Genomic DNA, 26,665 nt, shown 5'->3' on the forward strand with positions numbered 1-26,665 from the left:
TTTCTATATGGTAATTTTATCTATTCCTCTTTTAATTGTTATTATCTTAGAATGTACGCCTCGGGCAGGCTTTCATATACTCTTTAATTTTACCGACTTTGTACAGCGCTGTGTATAATTACAGCGCTTTAGAAATAAAGTTTAATAGTAATAATAATAATAACAAAACAAAACCCTCTAAAGAAACCTTGCCAAGGAAAACCCCAGAATGGGTTCCCTGCCTTAGGGGTCTCCATAAGTCAAGGACTTGAAGGCACACAACAACAACAACAACAACAACAACGCAATTGAAAGGGGCTGGAGGGGAGGCACCAAAGGGGCGGTGATCTGGGATCCCGAGTCACGAGTCAAGAGCCAATCCTGGATTTGGGGAAGATTTCAGTTCCAAGCCCAGCCAAGAAGAAGAGGTGGACCCTTTCCGTTTCTTGGCTCCACGTGGGAGAGTCATGGACAGCTTCTCCTCCCTACCGCCATACTATCAACTTTTTGGGTGAGTCAGGGTTCGAATCCCCCTCTTCAGCTATGGAAACCCACCTTGGGCAAGAAGAAGTCACACTCTCTCAGCCTCAGGGGAAGGCAAGGGCAAACTTCCCTCTGGGCAAATCTGGCCAAGGAAAGCCCATTACAGGGCCGCCAGGAGTGGGGACACAACTTGAAGGCACACAACCACAACCACAGTGTGTCTCAGCCTAGAATGAGTGGGCGGTCTCCCATCCAAGGACTAACCAGGCATGGCCCTGCTTAGCTTCCAAGACGAGCCCAAACCCCTGGCTTTTATTAAGGCCCTGCTTTTCCATGTTTACTCCCGAGTAATCCACCCAGAAGGAGGCGGATAGGAGACCTTGGAGTGATTCAGAGTTTGTAGTCTCTCTCTTTCTGCTGTAATGATATATAAGAGAAGTTAGAGAAACAGTAACTAGCAGAAAGGGAACATGTTGTGTGAGTTAAACTTTTAACCCCTTTAATAATAATAATAATAACAACAACAACATACTGTACTGTAATAATATCTAAGAGTATTGCAAATGTTTCAGGAAGACAATCCAGAAAGACCCAAGAAGTGAAAGTTCAGCTGATTTTATTTAAAAGCCAGGTTTGGCTTCAGAGGAGCAAATCTCCCAGGTCTGAAGCAAAGGGAAAGAAATGGGGGGTGACATACCTTTTTATAGGAATTCAAACAAAGAACTTACAAGCCATACATTGACTGGTAATAGGATCCACCTACACCCCTTTTCAGTCATTGGAGACAAAATATACACATCTCTAGTTCCTCCTGGGCCCCTTTATTTACATCTCTTATCAGGACTGTTTTGAGTCACTGTCCCACAGAGGCCCAGCTTGGCATTCCTTATTTTGGGTAGGCATTAAGACACCACTTAAGAGCAATAAAAAGGCCCTGAATAGCAGGAAGAGGCCTTTCTGACCCAACTGTTATCTACTATCATGCAAAGGACTAACTCATTCTTATCTTTTTTTTCCTCCCTTTTCTTTTAGGCAAGAGAACTAGCTAAAAGGGAACACTGGCTGTTTGAGCATTTTAACCCCTTGATGATGATAATGGTTAAAATGCTCACTCAAACAGCATATTCCCTTTCAGCTAGTTACTGTTTATCTTCTCCGATATACTCTTACAGTATATAATAATAAGTATTATTATTATTATTAAAGGGGTTAAAATGCTCACTCACACAGCATCTTACTGTCTCTTTCTCTTATCTCACAGGGTTGCTATGATTGAGGATAAAATTCCTTTGTTATTGTGTGCCTTCAAATCGCTTTCTACTAATGGTGACCCTTAAGGCAGTGAACCTATCCGGGGTTTTCTTGCCACGTTTCTTCAGAGAGCGTTTGCTATTGCCATCCTCTGAGGTTGAGAGAATGTGGCTTGCCCAAGGGCACCCAGTGGGTTTCCATTGGCTGAGCTGGGATTCAAACTCTGGTCTCTAGAGCCATCGGCCAAGGCTCAAACCACTACACCACACCCTACAAATCTATTAAACTCATTTGATATCAACAGACCAATACCTCTTTCTTTAATCTGATTGGTCTATTGATTGGTCTATTGATACCAAATGAGGGATTTGGGGGTTGGAATGAGAGGAGAACTTTAAATTGTTCAGAGTATTTGATGGAAAGATTTTGATTGATTGATTGATTGATTTCAAGGATTTCTATCCTGCCTTTCTCCTCCAGTGGGATTCAAGATGGAAGGATATCATAATAGTGAATGAAAGGCTTGTATTTCTGCATGGGCACTACAGTTCATGTCTTTCTTTAAAAAAGCAATGTTAAAATCTATAGGTAGCCCATACCTTTATTGGCACAACTATAATTCCATAAAGATGAGCCAGCATGGCGTAGTGGTTTGAGTGTTGGACTAGGACTCTGGAGACCAGGGTTCGTATGCCAGCTTGGTCATGGGAACCACTGGGTGCCCTTGGGCAAGTCACACTCTCTCAGCCTCAGAGGATGGCCATGGCAAAACCCTTCCGAAGAAACGTGCCAAGAAAACCCCATGATAGGTCCTAGGGTCACCATAAGTTGGAAATGACTTGAAGGCACACAGCAACAACAATCTGCCCTTTGATGAAAATTTTGTTGTTGTTGTTGTTGTTAGGGTGCTTAGCTTGCTCTCAGCTTCCCATCCCTGTCCAAGATTTGATCCCTTTAGCAGTCAAGCTACTGAAGGTTGGTTTAGTGCTTCTCAATTATTTTCTGTCATGCCCCCCCTAGGAAGAAGAAAACAATTCGCGCCCCCAGCACGACTGTAAATAGTATCGTTTATATATATGACAGTATTTGCAGAGGTCAAACGAGCCCCCCTTTATGGAGCCTCAGTCGCGCCCCCCCCTGGGGGGTGCGCCCCACTATTTGAGAAATACTGTAGGAATAAACTTTTGCCCCTCGGCTTCTGATGTCTGGGCCAGCTTTTCAGGGCAGCTTCTTCCTCAGAGAAGGCTAAATATCTCACAAAAATACAATACCCAGAATTCCATAGCATTGAGCCATGGTACTTAAAGTGGTGTCAACCCAGATTATTTCTGCAGTGCAGATGCAACCTTAGTCTCAAAGGTTCTACAGGATCTTTTGCATCCTGATGACCAGTCAGGTCCAAAACACACTGCAGAAATAATCTAGTTTGCTACTGCCCTGGGTCAGTGCTAGGGAATTCTGGGAACTGTAGTTTTGTGAGACCTTTAGCCTTCTCTGTCAGAGAGCTCTGATGCCACAATAAACTACAGTTCCCAGGTTTCCGTAGCACTGAGGCAGGGCAGTTAAAGTGGTTTCAAACTGGATTATTTCTCCAGTATGTTTTGGACCTATGGCACCAAAGCTTGTCAGCAACTACACTAAAAAAATTGAGAAGTATTTCTAACATTCTTGTGTTCCTTGTGACTCCAGGAACTCCACGCCGAAGGGTTGGAGGGTCAGTTCGCTGGAAACCATGTGTCTGGCGATTGTGGCTGAGAATATGAAGCCCGTCTGGGTCAATTACATGGGCAAGTACCTCTGTTGCTACACCAAGGGGGGCTTGGATGTGCTGAGTGCGAAGAGCACATGGGAAGTGGGTTCCTCTTTTTCTTGCTCCTTTCAGTGCTGCTATGGGAGGATGAGTTGTGGTTTGAGTGCTGGACTAGAATGAATGAATGAATGTTTCTGTGTTTATTGAATTTATACCCACCATCCTCTTGATCCAAGGCAGTTACAGTAATTTAAAACAAGATTAAGCTAAAATCTTAACAAACAGACCTTCATATCCACCGATTCTTTATCCACGGATTCAACCACCTACAGTTTGAAAATATATTTTTAAAGAATCCAAAGCAAACCTTGACTTTGCCATTTTATATAAGGGACACCATTTTACTGTACCATTGTATATAATGGGACTTGAGCATCCATGGGTTTTGGTATCTATAGGGGGACCTGGAACGAAACTCCAGTGGATACCAAGGGCCCACTGTATTTTAGAAAAGTTAAAGAAGTAAATAATAATGTCATTTAAAACCAAAACAAAAGAAAACTATGGTTAAAAACAGTCACATTTAAAAAAATCACTGGATTCCCAGTGATTGGGCGGTATATAAATAAATCCTATTATTATTATTATTATTATTATTATTATTACCAATTAAAAAATAGAAAAATGCAGCACATCACTTTACACACACACACACACACACACACACACACACATCACTGCTGCGTAATTACTGTACATTTCAAAGGCTTGCCTAAATAAGAAGGGCTTCCCCAGCTGACAGAAAAATATGTCTGTAGAGACCCAAATTCAAATGCTTGGCTGCCAAATTCCTGGCCTGTCATTCTCACTTACAACCCACCTTGTGGGATATTTATGAGGATTGTGAGTGTGTTGCATGGCTTGGAGAATACCATCTCACACAACACAATCTCATAAATGCCACCTGAGTTCTTAAGAAAGGAGTTATACACATATTAAATGAAATAAGAGAATGTCCAGAAAACTGTTTTACTCAGTCCCCTAATCTCCATCTGGTCTTTTTTCTTTTTTAAATCATATTTTAATACATATTTTTTTCAGAAAAATACATAAATGATAGAAAACAAAGTAATTACATCATTTATCACTGAATTTGTAATTGCACAGTTTAACAAATCCATAGCTAGGTAGATGATGATGATGATGATAAAAACTCCCCATGAAGATTTGGCACTTATCATATCTTAAAAGCTTCCACTTTCTTTTTCTTTCTTTTCCTCCACCTCTATGTAACCTTTTTACTTTCACCATAGTATAGTCTTTCCAGAAATACTTTAAATCAAATCTAGGGCCAAAATAGACTGCAGAAATAATCTAGTTTGAGACCACTTTAACTGCCCTGGCTCAGTGCTAGGGAATGTGGGGAACTGTACTTTGCTGTGGCACCAGAGCTCTCTAACAGAGAAGGCTAAATGTCTCAGAAGTACAGTTCCCAGAATTCCCTAGCACTCAGCCAGGGCAGTAAAAGTGGTCTCAAGCTAGATTATTTCCGCAGTCTGTTTTGTCCACTAATTACTACATATCTTTTCCATTGGATCCCACTTTCTGAGGAGTATACTTGTCCAAGTGAAAGCTGCATTATTCAAAGCATCAGGTTAACATCTGGTGAGTTTGTTTTCCCTCAGCTGATGTCCACATCCAGGAGCTGATCCAGTCAATGAACATGAGCAATCGCCTCACCCCTGCTATGCTGCATGCATTCCTTGTACCAAATCTAACAGTGCTCAACCTGAACATCTGCCAACAGCTGGTTGACAAAACTATTGTCCAGACCATCAGAGTACAGTGCAAGGTAAGTCTGTAGGGGTGATGGGGAGGATAGTCAAGTGGACAGGGGTTGTTTCGCATTGTGAGGAGAATGTGCCAAGTAAGAAACATCTGAATGCTACCAGCTTCTTTCTTTCAGTTACTCTCAACCGTGCTACAAGATCCCTTTACATGCCAGACTAACATGGCTATGTTTTTGAGATTAAGTAGTTGGGAATTGATAGCAAGTAAGTCCCGGACAGGAAAGGAGTACAGCAGCTCTCGTGCGACAAGAGTCGGGTACCACTTCTGTCACATACCTCTGCTTCTCATTGTTGGACTCACACTGCTGTAGCTGCAGCCTCTGCTGTGGAAGAAAATTCTGGGGGCACGAGGCAATGCCTGTGCCCACATAGCCAGTCAAGTCTAACTTTCTTCCTCCCTGCTTTTACCAGGAACAATGTGCCCCCGTATTGCTTGCCCCCTCCCAGGGTAGATTGCTCCACCTTTGGTATCCTCCTGCTTTACATGAAAAGGGGGAAAAACAAACAAACAAACCAGGATCTTGTGTAGTTGGGTTGAGAGGAGCATGCTGAAAAGATGGCATTTCTTGGTTGCCTTTGCTTGTTGGTTGGGATGGAGCTCCCCATAAGGAATTGTTCCAGAGTGGTAGATGGTATAGTATGCTCTTGCAAAATACAAAAGAGGTGCATAGCCTTTGAATGACTAACGGATTCATTGTGGCATGAGCTTTTGTGGGCATGATGCCATTCCATTACCTACATTAAGCTTTGTTCTCCAGTGTAGTGGCTCTCAAACCCTGGTCCTTCAGATGTTTCAGACATCAATGTCCAGAAGCCCCAGCAATGGAGAGGGATTCTAGGAATCAAAATCCAAAACATCAGGAGAATCAGAGTTTGAGAACCACTTCTGCAATGGAATCCATGTCTCTGAGCAGACTCTAACCCACAAGCTCTTATTAGCAATGAATCTTTGAATGTTTCAGGAACCATAAGCTGCTTTGTTGGTTTCCATATTGGAATCCATATTTTCTCCCTTCATTGCATATCTATTCTGAGGCTTTGTGTCCAAAAACACACAGAAGGGTTGCAGGCCAAATTGCAGGATTCAGGAACAGAGCAAATAGATTATTTTTGTGACCAAAATGCCCATGGGGAAGTAATATTTCAAGGAAACAGGGCATGAGATGGTGAATCCATGGCTCTTCAGAAAGATTATGTTGGGAAGCTTCATCACATTCACACTGAAGTAAAAAAGAAAAATAAACCTTGCCCCCCCCCCCCCCCCTTTACTCTCTTTTTATTTCTGAATTAGAATTTGTCCACACTGAATCTCCATGGCTGTATTCAGATCCCTGTAGAGGCTCTGGTGGATCTCATAAAAGGTTTGCGGTGTCTCACCAAACTGGACCTTTCAGAGACAGAGTGTGACACAGAAGTGTTATTAGCTGTGGGCTCTTCCTGCCAGAAGCTTCGTGAATTGAACATCTCCAACTGCAGGAGATTATCTCCGTATTCACTCTTCTATCTGGCCTATGATGATGATACATGCTCCTTCTGCTGCCCAGAATTAGAGAGGCTCAGTGTTACAGGATTGACATCCAGGGTAAAGCACCAAGACCTGATTTGGTCTCTGGTCTTTGTGCTGTTGGTATTACCCAAGCTGAAGGTCCTGACCCATGAACTTCTTGAAGAGACTCTGCATTTGATCCACAGTAAGAAGTTTGACCGTACTCAAATGCCGTGTGAGTATTCCTCTCTGATTCAGCTGGCATGGTGCAGAACATTCACCCACACAAAGAAAGGGAGAATTACACTACCCCTCCAGGAAGTACATGATGTGTGTGCATCCTCCTTGCCTGTCATCTTTGCCATGTGTCCACAACTGACAAAGTTGACAGTGATTCCACCAGATGGTCAAAGCATGAGCCAAAGCTCCTTATCCTACTGCAGTCTCACCCACCTGACTATCAATTGCAGGGAAATGAACCAAACGAAACTGAGAGAGCTTTTGCCAGTGACAGCAGTCCTTGGAGTTCGACTTCAATCCCTCTCAATCAGCAATGTTATTTTTTGGGATGAGTTGTCTTTCCCTACCCTGCTGAGCCATTGCGCAAATCTCCACAAATTCAGCGCTTCCTTTTCCACTCTACCGGGGCCTGGACACAGCAGGCAGCTGACTGTGCAGGAAGCAGACTGCACAGACTTCAGTCTTGCACCTCTCAAATTTCCTTGGCTTTCTGATTTTTCCCTGGAGTACATCCACACAAGGTATCCCTTGCCTTCCCAGCATCAAAAGATATTGAGAGAATGCCTTCTGTCTCTGCTGAAACATTCCCAAGTCTTGGAAGTCTTGAATCTTGTCCACCTACCTTTTCGCATATGTGAGGTGTTTGAGAAGGTGCTAGACCCCCCTGGTAGTGCCTTGCTGCGTCTCTGTGAGCTCTCAGTTGTTGGCTACAAAGTGCCTGTTCACACCATCCGTCAGCTTCTATCCTCAGAGAATCAGCTGAGCCACCTCCACATATCTTGTTGCTCAAGGTTTGGTAGGAAAGTCTATAATGAGACCTTCTGGAGAGACTAGAGGGAAGGTCTTGATCTGAAAGTTGTGTTGCAATGAAGAAAAACCATACATTGGAATGGCAGCTCCACATGTGTGTGTCTTGGTCCATTGAGGGGCAACTGCTCGCTAGGCGTGGTAGCTGCTTTTCTATAATTGTCGTCTTACCTCCAAGCTCTTGATCAGATCAAATGCCCATTTAGTCCACCAACTTGGTTTGGTGGTTAGGAATGAGCATCCATTGCTGGATTTTACTTCCATGAGGAATACTTGGAACATCCTCTGGCTCATGTGAGACTCTCAGGGATCATGAAATGGCAGCATAAATGATGTGACATGTTAAAAAGTTAAATTTATATGGTATAGAAACATATATAAAATTAAATTCATTTTAATTTGTATTAGTTGGAATGTTAATGATCCTATTCTATGGAGAGTGAATTGGATCTAATTAATAGCTAGAGATTGTATTGAGCTACTTTAATGTGGAGTGTTTTTCTTCTTCTCAGTATTAGGATATATTGTTATGTAAAAAATTGTAAGAGCGATTGACGATTTCTTGTAATGTGGAAGAGATTTGCAAACTAGACACTGTTGAAATTATTGTTTCTGTAATACAGTTTAGATAAATTTGACTTTATTAAATTTGAATACACACACACACACACACACACACACATATACAGTGGGCCCTCGCCTTACGCGGGGATCCATTCCGGATCCCTCTGTGTAAGGCGAATTATGCTCAAGCCCCATTGTAAACAATGAGGCTCGTGCATGGCGGCGCGGCGGTGCGGCAGCGCACGGGGCGCAACAGGCGCACGTGACCATTCAATTGAATGGGACGTGTTGCCCCTTCTGCCCTGCGAGCGCCCTGTGGCTTAAGCACGTATGCTCAAGCCGCGTAAGGCGCGCCCGCATCATACGCGGGTGCGCTGTATATATATATATCTTCCAATTTATGGAATGGCCTGCTGGACGAGATCTGTCAAATTAGCAGTCTAGAGAGCTTTAAAAAAGCCATTAAGACGGATCTCTTCTGGCAAGCTTTCCCGGAATAAAATGTTCGGCCACAAATAAGACTTCCCATCCAGCGAACTCTGCCCATGATGATTTTTATTTAGCATAGTCTGTTTTAATATGTAGTTTTTAATCTTACATTGTTTAATCTTGTTTTAAGGGGAGTATTATGTATATATGGATGTATTTTAACCTGTTGTACGCCACTTTGATTGCCTGGCAAAAAGCGGGATAGAAATAAAAAAATTATATATATATATATATATATATATATATATATTTACCATAAAGATGACGAAAGCTGTAAAATCCGAAAGTGTGTGTTGACTAGCAAGCAATCCAATAGTCCAAGGAAGCACAAGAACAGTTACAGGTAGATAAACATAAAAGGAAGTTGCTGGCAAGGTGTACAGTGAAGCTTTCACAAGCATTTTCTTAAAAGCTAGCAGAAAGCAAAGGTTTGTGAAATGAGTAAGTACTGCTAGGAGGAGAATATTACTGTACATAAGAGAAATCCTTTTATATGCGAATTGATGCTGAACCTACCAAAGAGCTAAATCTTTCTTATTGGGGTGAGTGGTCACTGTTATTGCACACAAGAGCATTAGTTCTCCAGATGTTTGGCACTTCAACTTGCGGGAACTCCAGCAATTATGGCTAATGGTCAGGGATTCTGAGAGTTCAAAGTCCACACCACATGCAGAACTTAATCTGAAGATTTGAGAACTGTTTTGCTCTCTAGAAACTGTCACAGAATGCTAGGGAAATATTTAAGGGGCTTTTGGTGCACCTCAGGTCTGGAACACATGCCCTGTGAGGAACAGATTAGAGAGCTGGGTATGTTTAGCCTGGAAAAGAAAAAGTTAAGAGGTGAGATGATAGGCCTGTTTAAATATTTGGAAGCATGTCATCTTGAGGCCGGAGCAAGCTCGTTCTCTGCTGCTAGAGAATAGGACCCCTGGAGCTGTGGTTCAAACTACAGTACAGTATAGTAAAGGGATCCAGCTCGACATTGGGGAGCACTTCCTGACTGTAAGGGCTGTTTGACATTGGAACACACACCCTGCAGAGGGTGGGAAGAATTTCATTTGGAAGTCTTGTTGGAGGCCTCGAGGAAGGATTGGCAATTAAAACCCCCTCTAAAGAAGTTGCCAAAAAAAACCCCCATGCATAGGTTCAAATGTTGAAAATGACCTTGAAATATACACAACAACATCAGTAATATCTGCAGCTGAAGTGCAGCCCTCCCAGATGTCGTTGGACTATACTTTCCAGCCTCCCTTACCATTGGCTCTATTAGGCAGGGTTGCTAGGACCTTCAGTCTACAAAATTATTCCCCACCATGTTCTACAAGGGGGCCACCTGGAAGCTGCTCACAGTGGCAGCACTGGGGATTGGAAATTGAACTGGTGCACCCTTGGAAAATGAGAAAAGGCATTTCATCCCACCCAGAAATTCATTTCATCCTCCTGCATTTCATTGCAGGCAGCTGACCCTTCCCCAATGCAAGAGTCAGTTTTGTTTCTGATTGCAAGTAATGACTGGCCCTCTTCTAGAACAGTTTTAATAAAGAAGCAGGAGGAAGAAGTGCTGTTCCATTTGTTTGGGTACGTTTCAAGTAGTTTCTGACTTCTCTCTCCCCTAAGGAGAACCTGAAGGCAGGTGTGATGTAGTGGTTTGGGTGCTGGACTTAGCTCTGGAGACCAGGGTAGATTCCCAGCTCGAGCCATGAAATCCACTGGGGGACCTTGGGCAAGTCACATTCTCGCAGCCTCAGGGAAGGCAATGGCAAACTTCTGAACAAATCTTGCCCATGATAGGACGCTAGTCCAGATTCAATTCCAGATTGGCACAAAACCCAGTGAGTGACCTTGGGTCAGTCACATGCTCTCAGTCTCAGGAGAAGACATTGGCAAACTTCTGAAGAAATCTTTACCAAGAAAAGCCCATGATGGGTTGCCATAAGTCAGAAATGACATGGCACACAACACACACAACACACACACACAAGAGAACCATCATGGGGTTTTCTTTGACAAAATTGGTTCAGAGAGGGGTTGCTTTGCCTTCTGTGAGGCTGAGAGAGTGTAACTTGTACTAGGTCATCAGAGGGTTTCAATGGCCAAGCTAGGATATGAACCTGGCCTCCAGACTTTTAATCCAGCACTCAGACCACTATGCCACACTCCCATTTCAATTCGTAGAGGTAAATAAAAGAGCCCTGAGGACCTTCACCTGTTGAGAGAAAACAAGTGGAGTGAAAGAGCCTCACCTGAACTATTCCCCACCTGGACACCTCTTACTCTTTGCCGCCATCTCACTCCCCAGAAAGCCTTTGCCTACATATTCCATAGCAGTGGTTCCCAAACTTGCTCCTCCAGATGTTTTGAACTTAAATTCCCAGAAGCCTCAGTCAGCTTGGCCAACAGTCAAGAAACCTAGGGGCTGAAGTTCAAAACATCTGGAGGACCAAAGTTTGGGAATCACGGCTCTAAAGCAATGGTTCCCAAACTTTGCTCCTCAATGTTTTTAACTTCAGCTCCAAGAATTCCTGACTGGTGACTTCTGGGAATTGAAGTCCAAAACACCTGGAGACCAACATTTGGGATGTTTCTGTGTGCCTTTCAAGCTGTTTCCGACAGGTTAGCCTAAGGCCTTATTGGTTTTTCTTGGCATGTTTCTTTAGAGGGCATTTGCCATTGGCATTGCCATCCTCTGAGGCTGAAAGGGTGTGACTTGCCCAAGCTCACCAGGTGGGTTCCCATGGGTAAGCCAGGGATTTGAGCCATCTCTCCTGTTCCAGTCCAATGCTCAAACCACTGCTCTAAAGGCACCAATCCTGTATCCTAAAGGGTAACGGAATCACATCAAAGTGTCTCTGCCTCCTGCTGTGGTGGTTACTCAAGAGGAAACATAGGAACCAGAGCCAGGATGGGAAGTGGTTTGAATGTTGGATATGTTTGTAGAATCCAGGGTACAATTCCCAGCCCCAGCCATGAAAACCACTGGAACGACCCTGGGCAAGTCACACACTCTCAGCATCAAGGGAAAGGATAGCAAACCCCCTCTGAACAAATTTTGCCAAGAAAACACCAGGATAGGTCCACCTTTGGATCACCATAAGTCGAAATAACTTGAAGGCACACAACAACAACAAGCATGAGGAACGCAGCCCTGGTTAGTCCTTGGATGGGAGACGCCAATGAACCCCAGGTAATGGTGTTGGCTGTATTTCAGAGGAAAGAACGGGCAAAGCTACCTCTGAGTATTGCTTAAAAAAACCCCAAGGAATAAGTGCACAGGCTACTTGGAGTTACATACTCAAATCCAACGAATAGCCAGGCTATAAAGGTAGTCCTTTGGGCCCCATCAATAGTGCACAGCTGGGAGAAGGAGTAGAAGCTGAATTGAACTGAAGGAAGGAAAGACCTTCGAACAGAGATAGGTTGGGAAAAGATTTCTTTTTCTTTTGTGTCATATGCCATCTTTCTCCCAGAGTGGGGACCAAGGAGGCATACAGAAAGAAAGTTTCCCCCCTTACTTTTCAATGTCCGTGGGCTCTCCAATTCTCTTGCACAGGTGAATGTGAAGATTTGTATAGGCTTGCAGTGGTTCCCAAACTTTGGTCCTCCGAGATTTTTGACTTCAGACCCAGAACCCCAGTCCCTTGGTCAAGAGGAAATCTGGAAGCTTAAATTCAAAAACACACTGTAAGACCAAAGTTTGGTACCACTGGTATAGAGTTTTTTTTTAATAGATTAAAATTTTAACATGCAGTGTTTTTAACTTCTTAAAAATGTTTAATTGTGGGCTTTTTTTAAACTTGTATTTACATTTTAAGGCTTGCACTGTGTTTAACCCCCTGTTTTAAATTGTGTGAGCTGCCTTGAGTCCCTATACCGGGAGAAAGCCAAGAAATTTGCCAAAATTAGGATTCCAGTTGCTGTGATCTCTTCTAAGCCATTTTTTGTGTACCTTCAAGTCCTTTTCTGACTTATGGTGAGCCCAAGGCTAACATATCATGGGGGTTTCTTGGCAGGTTTCTTCAGAGGGCTTTGTCTTGGCTTTTTTCACCTGAGGCTGAGAGAGAGAGACTTGCCCAAGGTCACCCACTGGGTCCCATGGCTAAACTGGGAATTGAACCCTGGTCTCCAGAGTCCTAGTCCAATGCTGAAACCACCAGGCTGGCTCTTTTCTGAGTAGTACATTTGTGACAAGAGGGCAGTGAAGGGACCTGGCATTAGAGAAGCGGACAAGAGGGGATGCTCTGCCTGTTCTATGGGGGGAAATATGGGGTGCTGGGAACAGTGTACCCCTGCTCCCTTTAGGAGCCTGGTGGGGGTACCCATAGTCTTTCAGAGCAAGCTGAGGCCCCTGTGGGTAACTTAGTGTCACTTTCTCCTTGGCTCTGGCAGGTGAACAAATGGTCCTAACACAAAGGAGGTTAAGGCACTGCTAAATGTAGGGCATTCAAGAAAAATGGATGGCATTTCCAAATAAAAGCTAAAATATAAATATTAAATCATTTCATATGGTTTATTTACAGCTATAATGAGAGCCAGCTGGGTGTAGTGGTTTGAGGGTTGGGCTATGTCTCTGCAGATCAGGGTTGTGAATCCCCATGCCAGCCATGGAAAGCCACCTTGGGCAAGTCACACTCTAGCCTTAAAGGATGGCAAATGCAAACCCACTCCGAATAAACCTGCCAGGAAACCCGTGGATAGCTTCACCTTAAGGGTTTGCAATAAGTCAGAAATGACTTGAGGCACACAACAATAACAACAAACAGCTGTATTACATATACGGTACTATGGTTTTATTATACAAAGGGATCTTGTCTTGTAGTACCTTTGAGATTAACTGGAAGACAAAAAATGGGTAGCATGAGCTTTGGTAGGCTTGAGCCTATTCCTCAGATGCATGAGGAGAGGAAGTAGGCTCAAGTCTACCAAAGCTCATGCCACCAACGTCTTTTCTTTCAGATAGGGCCAGAGGGCCGGGTCGAGGCTGCTGCAACCACATGCTGTGGCCCCAATTTGGCATTTTTCTGGCCCAAAAGAAGTGGCAAAATGCTGCTGCTTTTTGGGGATGGAAGAAAGCTGCCCTTTCCATTGTGGGGTGGCTCGTCTGTGTTCCTCCTGCAGCATCTGAACGCTGTGCTGTGGGAGTGCCCGCAATGCCAACCGCTGTCTGGGTGGGCGGTGCGACGCCAGCTGGGGTGGCATCAGAGCATGCATCATCAAACACTATGCCCCCATGCCCCCACCCCAAGCTGGTGCTTATGTCCAGTCCTCTTTGGCCCTTAGGGTCAAAGGTGCTACAAATCCCTTTGCATACTGTTGTGGTTTTTTTTTTTTTTCCAGACTGACATAGCATGTCTTGTATTTTATGAATGACATACAGTGCGCCCTGGCTTACGTGGGGGATTTGTTCTGGACATCCCTGCATAAGCCAAATACCACGTATGCTTGAGCCTCATTCATGTGGTGGCACGGTAGCGGCCACACGCACTGTGGGTGCTCCCACGCAGCTCTACACAGTTTTTAGCATATGCTCAAACCTGCATATAGTGTGCCTGTGATGACGTGGGTGCACTATACTCAACTGTGTATTTTTCTTGGTTTAAAACGCCTTGTTGACTTGCAGTTATAGAACTCTTAGCATGACCATCTGTCAGGGATGCTTTGATTGTGATTTCCTGAATGGCATGGGTTTGGACTGGATGGCCCTTGTGGTTTCTTCTAACTCTATGATTCTATGAAATTGTACTTCACATAGCAACAAACTCTTGACTGAACATACATTTAAATTATTAATTTGTGCCATTTTGCTTAAATTAGGTGGAAAAAAAATCCTTTCAGCATTGTATTGGCTCCTGAAGCAGCCCATTACCCAACACATTTGGCTATCCTTCCCCCCCCCCCCCCCCCCGAGAAACAAATGCACCCTGAGTCCTGGGTGTGAGTCTTGTCTGCTGCTGATTCTAGAAAAAAAGAAGTTAGAGGGATCCATCCTATCCTCCTATTTGAAGCTAGGACAGGCTGCCAAGTAGAACAATTTCCTTGAAGGGGAACAGCAAACATGGTGTTACTCCATGGGCTCATGTTCAAATGAAGGGCATTTTGGAATTCTTCCTCGACACAAGTTGAAATGAGGATATGTCCTGGAAAAGAAGGAGCATCTGGTCACACTGAGGTCTGGGGCAATGGAGCTGGAAAGCTTGCAACATGTAACTGTGGCATTTTGGTTGGCCCATAAGAATTATCCACTGTTCTGTGGATTTTTTGATGTTATTGTACCTTCCCAAAAAAATGAGACTGGTACCTTCCCTACTTTCTTTTAGCAGATAAGCTACGAGTTTTCTATTCCCACAGGTATTGGATGAGGATGATGTCAGACTCATCTTACACAATGCATAAATATTGCTAATCACAGTGCTGGTGTGTGTGTTTTTAATAGATTTTAATAACCTGGTTTTAATTTTTTTTTACTGTTAACATTGTTTTTTTAAATATCTCACAAAGTACAAATCCCAGAATTCTCGAGCATTAACCATGCCCATGAGGAACGACTTAGGGACTGGGATGTTTAGCCTGGAGAAAAGAAGGTTAAGAGGTGATATGATAGCCCTGTTCAATATTTGAAGGATGTCATATGAGGAGGGAGCAAGCTTGTTTTCCTGCTGCTCCAGAGACTAGGACCCGAAGCAAGGATGCAAACTGCAGAAAAAGAGATTCCACCCCTCAACATTAGAGGAATGCCTGACAGTAAGGGCGGTTCGACAGTGGAACAAACTCCCCCGGAGTGTAGTGGAGTCTCTCTTCTTGGAGGTCTTCAAGCAGAGGCTGGATGGCCATCTGTCGGGGATGTTTTGATTGTGATTTCCTGCATGGCGGGGGTTGGATCGGATGGCCCCTGTGGTCTCTTCCAACTCTATGATTCTATGATTCTAAGCCATGGTAGTTAAAGCGAGTCCCAAACTGCATTACTTCGGCAGTGTTTGAAATGAGATCAAATGGGGGTGGCTCTGGTTCTGAAATGCCCACTTTGTTTTGGCGGCCAGCCAAGGGACTAGGTTGGCAACTGTCAGCCAGAAGACTTTTTTTCAGCCACCCCAAGACTGTAGAATGACCTGCTGCAGAGATTTGCTGTCTGATTTTAAAGGAGCATTAAAGACAAATCTCTTCTGGCAGGTGTATCCAGATGATTTTTGAACTGTGAATTTTAAATGATCGGTTTTAGATGTTGATTGTTTTAATATTGTACATCTTATTTGTATTGATGTGTATTATTGATGTGTATTTCAACTGATGTTTTAAAACTGATGTTGCTTTTTAATTGTTGTTGTCCCACATCTCATGCCATTGGGAGAGGCAGGCATTTTATTATCTGTCTGATGTTGAATATTTTATTGTTTTTAGCTGCTTTTAATTGAATTTTGATGTATAAACACTTTGTGCTGTTATTTAGTATGTAACCCTGCTTCGATCCACCAGGAGAGGTGGGGAAACATAAATAAATTTGATTATTATTATTATTATTATTATTATTATTATTATTATTATTATTCCACAATGACTTTGGCCAACAGCCATCTTCTTTTGTCTGCCATAAATGAAAGAAAGTTTCCTCTCTGTTTCCAGCACTTCTTGCTTGCCTGTGTCTCCAGAAGCTACATGCCTAAGAGAAAGAGCATCCTCTCCCTGGAGAGGCAGTGCATGGAGAATGTGGCTAGGAACATGGAGAGCATGTGGGTCAAGGATTACAGGATCCATCAACTGGGTAAGTAGTGCACTTGCTACACTGTGGGAACCCCATAATATGTTGGGTAAAAGATTAATTACACATGAAAGGAGGTGGGAGATAGAAAAAAAGAGTCCAGCTACCTTATGGTATATGGTAAGAAAACAGGAGGAAGTAATATCAACAATCTAAGAAACACAGGTGACATAATACTAGCAGAAAATCTCACACATCTGAGACAGCTACTAAGGAAGATCAAGGAAGAACATACAAAGGCAGACTTATTGTTAAAGATAAAGAAAACATAAATAATGATCACAGAGGAGCTAGACAAGTTCAACCTAAACAATAAAGAAATAGAAATAGTAAAAGAGTTGTCATACCTGGGATCAAATATTGCTAGGAATGAGGACTGCATCCAGGAAATCGGAAGAAGATTAAGAATGGGGAGGGCAGCTATGAAAGAACTAGAAAAGATCCTAAAAGGCAAGGATACACAAAAGTGAGAATCATACAAGCCAATGTTTTTCATATAATAATAATAAAATAATAAAAATTTTATTTCTATACCGCCCTTCTATATAATCAGGGTGGTGTACAACATTATAAAACATCAACAGAAAAGCAATCATTACAATTACATTAAAATTTACAACTACATTAAAACAATCTACATTAAAACAATCTAGCCAGCTTGCCACTGCTGACATGGTGGGGGGGAGAGAACTAATTGGGGCCTGTGTCAGGGAATGCTGATTTGAAACAGAAAAGTCTTAAGCCCTTTTTAAACTGGGCCAGGGAGGTGGTCGAGCGGAGCTCAATGGCAGAGAATTCCAGAGGGTCGGGGCCGAGATGGTGAAAGCTCTCCTAGATGTGGAGGCTAACCTGCGCCCCGGAACCCTCAATAACTGCTGCCCGATGTTCTGAGAGTGCGGGGCGGATTGTATGGGGAGAGGCGGTCCTCAAGGTATCCTGGGCCCAAGCATTTAGGGCTTTATAGGTAATAACCAGCACCTTGTATGCGCCCGGAAGCGAATAGGCAGCCAGTGCAGATCTTTAAGCAATGGTGGTTATGGCTGGCTCTGGGTATGCCAGTAACCAGCCTGGCTGCCATATTCTGCACTAGTTGTAGCTTCCGGGTATGGTACAAGGGCTGCCCCATGTAGAGCGCATTGCAGAAGTCCAAACGAGAGGTTACCAGAGTGTGTACTACCGTTTCAAGTTGCCCCCGGTCCAGGAAGGGGCGCAGCTGGCGAATCAGCCAGAGCTGGTAACAGGTGCTCCTGACTGTCGCATCCACCTGAGATGTAAGGTGGAGGGACGAATCAAGGAGCAACCCCAGACTGCGTACCGAGTCCTTCACGGGAAGCGTGATCCTGTTCAGGACAGGTGGAACCACCATCATCCCCGGGCCGGGGGAACCTATCACGAGCACCTCCGTTTTCTCTGGATTCAGACTGAGTCGGTTTTCCCTCATTCAGCCCATTACCGACTCCAGGCAGGCCACAAGAGGAGAGATGCCATCCCCAGTCACTGCATCAGTCGGAGACATAGAGAAGACTACTTGGGTGTCATCAGCGTACTGATGACCCCGCGCCCCATGTCTCCGGATGATCTCTCCCAGCGGTTTCATGTAAATGTTGAAAAGCATGGGAGACAGAATGGCTCCTTGAGGGACCCCAGATGTGAGGGCCCTCTTATCAGAGCACATGTCTCCCAGCTGCACCATCTGAAACCTCCCAGAAAGGTAGGATCAGAACCACTGGAGCGCAGTGCCCCCGATACCCACCTCTACTAGGCGCTCCAGAAGGATACCATGGTCTATGGTATCGAAAGCCGCTGAGATATGATGATGTATGGATGTGACAGCTGGACAGTTAATAAAGAAGACAGGAAGAAAATCAATTAATTTGCCACAAAGACAAACAAATGGGTCCTAGAACAAATAAAGTCAGAAATCTCCCTGGAATCCAAGATGATAAAACTGAGGCTGTTGTACTTCAGACACATCATGAAAAGGCATGACTCATTGGGAAAAACGATAATGCTAGGATAGGTAGAGGATAGTAAAAAGAGAGGAAGAAAAATGAAGGGAAGTAGAACGAGAGGAAGGCCACATGCTAAATGGACGAACTCTCTTAAGGAGGTCACAGGCATGAATTTGCAGGAATTAAGCAGAGTGGTGGGAAGGGAATCTTGGAGATGTCTCACCTACAGGGTTGCCACGGATTGAGATTGACTAGAGTGCAGTTAACAACAACAACAAGCCTTATGGTGGGTGCACCATAAGGAGTTGGCTGAGGAACAAATGAACAGCCCTCTAATTAGTACAAGAGAAGAAATGGAGAGGAAGAACACCAGAGAACCTTTCATGTTGAAACTGGAGAACCTGATGTCCTATGGATAGTTGGATGTTAACTTCCATCTGTGGTGTGGATTGCTGAAGGTCAAAACATCTGGGGGTGGTAGTCCCACCACTACCATCCGGAATGCAAACATAGCAAAGGTTGGCATAAAGCATCAGGCTGGAGGAAAGGAGACCCAATTACAAACCCCCAGCACGGCTGCAGAGTTTAGAAAATTAAAAGTAGCTTCGTCTGTTGTTGCTGATTTTGTTAAAAAATAGTTTATAGCTGTTACTTGTTGGAGTGATGAAAACAGTGATGTTGTGTTGTTTATGGTCATATTCATTAATTTCTTTTATAAGATCCCTAGGATTGCTAAAACAATGACATAAAACCTGAATATCAAAATGCCTATCAAATGTTCTTCAAAGGCAAATTGAATGTAACTCAAAACCATTACTATTTACACTAGGGGTGGGAATGATGTGATCCTCCAGATCCCATTAGCCTATCCTAATTAATATAGCCAGTATTGAGGAATGCTGGGAGCTGCAGTCCAACAATCTCTGGAGATCTTCCATGATGTTCCTTGCTTTACATCAATAAAGTAATTTTGCTGTTACCGTTTCATTGCTTTTGAAATGTGGCTTTGGTATACTCTTGTTACCCCCCTCCCCCCCAAAGTTATAAGCAACTGCATTACTAATAACCCATTACTTCAAGGCCCTGGTTAACTGAGATAATCAGGTTTTTGTTGGTCAGAGAACCATGGATGCCACCATGAGCACTTTGGAAAAATTTTGCTCTGTCAAAACATAAAATAAATGTAAGATAATGCCCTTGCATCTCTTACCCAAAGTAGGTTGAAGTTTATGAAAGCTAATGCTACTAGCTTTTTTTTTTAGTCTCAAAGGTGTTGCAAGATCTCTTTGCAGACTGATTTTTCCAGACTAACACAGCTAGGTCTTTGAATTCTCCCAGCATCATGAGTCTTTGGACTCCCAAATGTCTGTTCTGAGTACTGGCTAAGTGGTCCTATCCCTCAGTTAAGCCAAGATAAACTCAGTGGTTGTTTGTTTTTGTTCCTCCCAGCTGGCTCCCTTATCCAGAAATTGCTCCAGTCACTGAGAGAGAAGAAACTCCTCTCCTCCAGCATGCTGGGTTCCCTCCTATTGCCAGAAGTGACAGAAGTGAACTTGACTGACTGCCCACATCTGATGAATAGTGACATTGCCCAAGTCATTACCAAATGTTGCAAGGTAAGGGGCAGGGAGGAATTGGGCAGGTCCAGTGGGCCCTTGGTATACAAAACCACCCATGGATACCAAAATCCATGCATACTAAACTCCCATTATATACAATGGCATGGTCAGATGGTGTCTCTTGTATAATATGGCAAAATCAAGGTTTTTCTTTTGGAATTTATCTATTTTACAAATATTTTCAAACTGTGGATGCTTGAATTCATAGATAAAAAAATCTGTGGATTATGGAAGGCAGGTTGTATTTCTTGGAGAAGTCCTATTTCTGAGACGGCCCTTGTTCTCGTTCTTTGCCTACACATGCAGCACACCCTATCCTTTTTGAAAGATGGCAAAAGGTTTGGAATAGGTCTTGACAAGAATCTTTAGTTACAAAAGCAGGGTGACCAGATGTCCTCCTTTTCCAGGACATTTCAACCTTCTGTCCAAGAGGAATTTCAAAATGTCCTCCATGCTGAGCATGAATTTACACTTACAGTAGTATTTTTGGTTTGGTAATGTCCTCCATTTTTCTTGAATGCCCTACATTTTGTGGTGCCTTGTCCTCCTTGTGTTTATGACATCTGGTCACTCTGTACAAAAAGGGAAAGAGGACTATAAGCTTTCTATTACAAAATGCAGTTATTAGATGTCACGGGACACAGTCGTAATAACTTTTAGCTCTTATGGTCCTAGTTCTTGGCATCTGTGATTGTGAAACATCCAAGAGTCTGGGTATCCTTGATTAACTGAGCTCTTGTTGGCTAGAACCTATTTAATCAGAAGCACAAAGTGTTGTCTTCAGTAGAATTCTTTTTTGTTGGAAATGGGTTCAAGTCACAACAAAACTACTAGTTTTTAAACTGTTCCAAGACTATTGCTGTGTTGCCTTTAAGTCTTTTCTGAATTATGGCGACTCTAAGGCAACCTACCATGGGGCTTTCTTGGCAAGTTTCTTCAGAGGGGGTTTGCCATTGGCACCCTCTGAGGCTGAGAGAGTGTGACTTGCCCAGTGGGTTTCAATGGCCAAGTGGGGAGCTGAACTCTAGTCTCCAGAGTCCTAGTTCATCACCCAACAACTATGCCACACTGGCTCTCAGACTTTGCCAATAAGTAAAGTTCACCCTGGTTGTGACAGAATGGTTCTCTGGAGATGCCCCCAAATCCCTGACACAAGAACACATACTAAACAAGATCATGATTAATAAAAATATCTAGAACAAATACCATATTTTCTGGCGTACAAGGTGACATTTTGACCCAATAAAATTGGGTCAAAAGTCGGGGGTCACCTTCTATGCTGGGTTGAGCCCGGCAGCCCCGTGGCCAGGCGGGCGGGCGTGTTGTCAGGGCCGCCGGCTTCTCAGGCCTCCGGAGGCCTGGGAGGCCAGCAGCCTCGCGCCGGCTTTTGAGGGGCCTTTGGAGGCCCCTCAGAGGCTGGCGCGCATGCTCTGGGGCCACCGGCCTCTCAGGCCTCATGAGGCCTGGGAGGCCAGCAGCCTCGTACCGGCTTCTGAGGGGCCCCCAGAGGCCAGCGCTCACGGTCTGGGGCCGCCGGCCTCTCAGGGCTCCAGAGGTCTTGGAGGCCGGCAGCCTCGTGCCGGCTTCTAAGGGGCCTTTGGAGGCCCCTTTAAGCCAGCGCGCACGTGCATGGCCGGCTGCCACGCTACTCAGGAGGACGGTAGCCTTATACGGTGAGTATAGGCTAAACCCTAGATTTTTATTTAAAAAGTTGGGGGTCATCTTGTACGCCCGGTCATCTTATACGCCGGAAAATGCAGTAATTGAAATGTTATGTAGTATATTAAACATGTATGCAAAATAAAAATAATACTAAAATAAATGTGCTGGTATCAACAACAGGCAGAGTCAGGCTGGTGTAGTGGTTTGAGTGTTGGACCATGACTTTGGAGACCAGGGTTTGAATTCTGACTCAGACAAGGAATCTCATTGGATTACCCTGGGCAAGTCACACTCTCTCAGCCTCAGAGAATGGCAATGGCAAACCCCCTTTGATAAACTAGCCAAGAAAACCCCATGCTAGTGTTGCCTTAAGTTGGAAACAACTTTGAAGTCACACAACAATAATAATCAACAACATGAACATTTATTTAACATCAAAGAACAAAATAGAAACACCACATACGTTCAAGCAAAAAGCCAGTAAATAAAGATTATATCTACAAATGAAAACAATTTCAAATTTGTTGAACAATGTCAACTGAACGGCCCATTCAACTAGTAATAAAGGCATGTAATCACAGAAATGCAGACTTATAAGAGAGAATCAGCTACTCATAACATAGACTGAAGAAACAAAAGTAGTTAATTATTGAAATAATCTGTGAATACCCACGGTAAACTTTGATCTGCTGCAATGATGTCTCTGGTGGCAAAAATTCTAGAAGATACTTTTAAAAAACCAGGTTGTGCAGATAAACAGCAAACAGTGGTTAAAAAAATATTACAGAGATGCCAGCCTAAACAGAATTCCATGCACTCCTAACACAGACTGTAAATTCACAGGAAAAACTATTAATATTTTTCATTATTAATGGTCTTTAGTATGATATCTGGAGAAATGTTCATTTTGGAAAACAGTAGAGAAATAAGAAGGGTTAGGGATGAACCTTTCTTTGGCTAGAGTGGTGATGCTGAGGAGGACATCATTTTCATGCATGGTCAAAATACCAACCCAATTCAACTTTACATTTGCCAACTAATGCTCTTTTCCTTTCCTACAACAGAATCTTACCTCTCTGATTCTCTGCAATTGCAACCAGCTTCTTCCAGGTACTCTGGCTGAACTCCTTAAAGGATTGCCACATCTCATAAAGCTGGACCTGTCTAAAACCCAATGTGATGCACATGTATTGTCAGTTGCTGGCACCTGCCTCCGAAAGCTTTGTCAACTGGACATCTCTAACTGTCCAGGGCTGTTCTCACAATCCCTTTTTCATCTGGCCTACAACCCCATTAGTCGCTCCTTCGGCGGCCAAGCTTTAGAGACCATTGTACTTGGTCCACTGAAATCTAGGATTGCCCTTATAAATCTCATTCAGGACTTGGCCTTTCTGCTGATAGCTTTGCCTAAGCTCAAGTTCTTGGTACATGGTTTTCTCATAGAGGCTGTGATTTCAATCCATGAGGGGCAGTTTGAGAGAATCTGGAAGCCTTCTAGGTTTCCTTCTCTGGAGGAAGTGGCACGGCACAGAATGTCTTCCCACCCAAATGAGGAGTGGCCCCGACTCACCCTGGCCCTCAAGGAAATACATGATGTGATGGATTCCTCTTTGCCTGTGGTCTGTGCTGTGTGCCCACACTTGTCAGAAATAACCGTGATGCTCGGTGAGGGTCCTGACATAGACCAGCATTTCTCATCAGCTTGCCATATCACCAAACTGACTTTGTACTGCCGGAAAAAGAGGGACATGAAGGACCTTTTGCCGGTGATGGAAAGACTCAGACCTCAACTGGAATCCCTCTCAATCAATGGCTTTTGCTTTGAAGATGGCTCCTCTTTCCAGGCTCTGCTGAATCACTGTGTGAATCTCCGGAATCTGAGCATTAACTTACGCACTCCATGTGGCAAGCAACCAAACATTGAAGGACCAGGTTGGGACTCTGACCTTCTTCCCAGAGAATTCCCTCGGATATCGAACATTACCCTAGTGCTGTATGACATATGGAATCCCATGCCTTCCAGTCACATCATTTTCTTGGAACAATGCCTTGAATCCTTGTTGAAACATTCCCCATGTCTAGAAGACTTGGAGCTAGCTTACTTGCCTTTCTCCTTGGATGAGGTGTTTCAGAAGGTGCTGGACCCGCCTGGTGCTGCCTTGCTAGCACTCCGCAAGCTCTCCTTGATTGAAGTCCAAATGTCCATTGGCACCATCCACCAGCTGTTGTCCTCAGAGAATCAGCTGGAGCATATCAGCATGAACTCAGTTTCATCCATATCTGAACCTAATTGCCAAGAGCTCCTCCAGAGAGTCTATGAAGAGGGTCTTGATCTGAATATCCTGTGGACATTAAAATCCTGATGTGGACATTAAAATCCTCCACACTTCCTTGGGCCAAAATTGTTTAAATGTTTTTTTAAAAAATTAAAGATGGTTATTAGGTTTTCAATAAAGCTTTTTTAGATAATGCCAGTTTTGTCGTCCGCTGTATTGGGATAAGAGTAGAGAAAAATCGGGATGCGTTTTGTGGAAGTGTATGTATGTTCAGAGAGTTTATTGCATGTTGGGATTTCTAGTTTTTCTCCTCTGTCCTGTCAGTGCTATAGTATCAAATGAATTGTGCAGGATCAGGCCAAGGGTCCATCTGGTACAGTGAAACGGCAGCTTCATGTGTGCTGGAGTCAAGATGTGATGCGTAAAATGGTGATTTGTATAAATGATAACTTAATTTTGAAATAAAGCTTTCTTTCTTTCTTTCTTTCTTTCTTTCTTTCAGTTTTGCCTTCCAACTATATTCAGATAGAGATGTTCACAGAATGCTAGGGAGTTAGTAGAATCAAAATCCAAGAGAGATCAGCAGGAGATTATCTTGAAGTAATATAACAGTCATATTTGAAACGAATACATACATTGGCTTAAAATAAACTACTGCTAACAATTCCTAGGAGAATGGCATAACGATTTGTTCAAATGTCTTTTTTAAAAAATAGCTCAAAAAATTAAGGTATTACATGGCAAATTAAGCAGAACATTCCCCAAACAACTTATTTGGTGATACTCAGGCTATACCTGCACTGTAGCAATAATGCAATATGACAACATTTCTGGGGTTTGTAGGTTTGTGAGATATTTAGCCTCTGTCAGAGGACTCTGGTGGCACACCAAACTACAAATCCCAGAATCCCATAGCACTGAGCCATGGCAGGTAGATTGGTGTTGTTATTCCTGCAGTGCAGATGCAGCCTCAGGAAAAAGACATGGCAGAGAATATTTATATCTGCTGATTTATTTATATTTGCAAAAATATTTGTAACAGAGAAACTTCAAAAAGGCTGTAAGGCAGTTCAGCTGTAAGAACCAATGGTCATAATGGATTAAGCAGCTGATGGAATCATCAGGTAAGTGGAAACCCAAAGGTCTCCTGCCACAACCCAAAAACACAAGTGCTGTGTAAGTCTACCAAGAAGAAACACCACCTGAAATTCCTCCTCCTATGTAAGCACTAAAGGGACTAGAGCCTTGTTCCTTTTTTTTTCACCTGTCAACTCTAATTCATAAGGAAAAGAACTAATTAAGTTGTTATTGAAATTATTATATGAGCCACAGAGCTAAAGAGACAACCAATTTTACTTTATGTGCTTGAGTTTTACCTGGTTGACTTGGCTTTTCTTTTTTTCTTTTTTAAACTACCTCTTGCTTTTGTTAGTCCCCCAGGTTTGTGGAAGGCATAGGTTGCAACTGCTGGCAAGCATGGACAGAAAACTGCTATTGTTAGCATCTCCTGTTCGTGGGCTTTTCTTAGACATCTGCTTTGCCATTGAGAGTGCATCTATGCTACAGAAATAGTCCAGTTTGACACCACTTTAATTCAGTGGTATCACTAGGGTCAGCGTCACCTGGTGCGATAACTCATAGTTTCAATCTGTCCTCCCTTGACCTTCTCCCATACCACACTATACAGTATCCTTATTAATGTTTTTTGTACTAATGTGACTCATAAATCATAATTCCTTTATATCACTGCATATAATGGCAATAGTTGTGACATAAACAACTAGCAAAATTAAAACATAGTTTGACGTGGTTAAAGTGAAAATTTGTTAAGATATGTTTTGAAAGAAAATGTGAAAAGAATTAAAAATTGGAGGGAAATTAAAATATTAAATTTCTCTTCCCACTGAGTCTGTCTCCACTCACACCATCTCTTCAGGTTTTTTTAAAGGGCAGCAGGCAAATGCCACAGCCTTTTCTCTGAAAGGGCAGATGTTTGGGGAGCAGTGTCAGACAATAAATTGAGTATAAACCTTACTTCCATCGTTGCCTTAAAGCCTAGTCTCAACACTTTACATTGTAAAAGTTTCCCTCTTCTTCTTCTGTCTAACTTTATTTACTGCTAGTATCCTCGAAGTATTGATCTTACTGTACCAATCCTATCAAACATTAATCATACATTAGATGCATTTAGCTCACTGTAATCCACACCCTATTGTCTCTTTTTACAGTATGTCAAAATCGGGTCGCACTCTTCTGCTATTATTGTACTGTCTTTCTGTGATAAGCAACCTGTTAACATGTCCATCTTCTGCATTTCGAAAATTTTTATTAACCAATCTTCCAAGGTAGGCATCTCTTGATTTTTCCAGCACTGTACTATTACGATTCTTGCCACAGTTACTAAATAAAGCAGAATTCTTTTGTATTTTCTCTTAACTTGAAAACTAATCTTATCCAGCATGTTTAGCAGATATGTCTCTGGTCTCATTTCAAATTTGATTTTTAAC

The 26,665-nt window shown here is 43.1% G+C and overlaps 2 protein-coding genes across 2 annotated transcripts; both read left to right on the forward strand.

Moving 5' to 3' along the window:
* The first annotated feature begins 358 nt into the window (after nucleotides 1–358).
* LOC121920565 lies at nucleotides 359–8,438 on the forward strand. Its single transcript, XM_042447690.1, has 4 exons — nucleotides 359–490; nucleotides 3,403–3,500; nucleotides 5,149–5,315; nucleotides 6,605–8,438. The coding sequence occupies exons 1-4, from the start codon at nucleotides 447–449 to the stop codon at nucleotides 7,871–7,873; spliced, it is 1,578 nt and encodes a 525-aa protein (XP_042303624.1). The 5' UTR covers nucleotides 359–446; the 3' UTR covers nucleotides 7,874–8,438.
* Nucleotides 8,439–16,448: 8,010 nt separating this feature from the next.
* On the forward strand, nucleotides 16,449–24,356 carry LOC121923788. Its single transcript, XM_042454554.1, has 3 exons — nucleotides 16,449–16,652; nucleotides 20,051–20,217; nucleotides 22,947–24,356. The coding sequence occupies exons 1-3, from the start codon at nucleotides 16,547–16,549 to the stop codon at nucleotides 24,243–24,245; spliced, it is 1,572 nt and encodes a 523-aa protein (XP_042310488.1). The 5' UTR covers nucleotides 16,449–16,546; the 3' UTR covers nucleotides 24,246–24,356.
* Nucleotides 24,357–26,665: the final 2,309 nt, after the last annotated feature.

This window comes from Sceloporus undulatus, chromosome 2 (genome assembly GCF_019175285.1).
Source record: "Sceloporus undulatus isolate JIND9_A2432 ecotype Alabama chromosome 2, SceUnd_v1.1, whole genome shotgun sequence".
In the NCBI taxonomy this organism is placed as follows: domain Eukaryota; kingdom Metazoa; phylum Chordata; class Lepidosauria; order Squamata; family Phrynosomatidae; genus Sceloporus; species Sceloporus undulatus.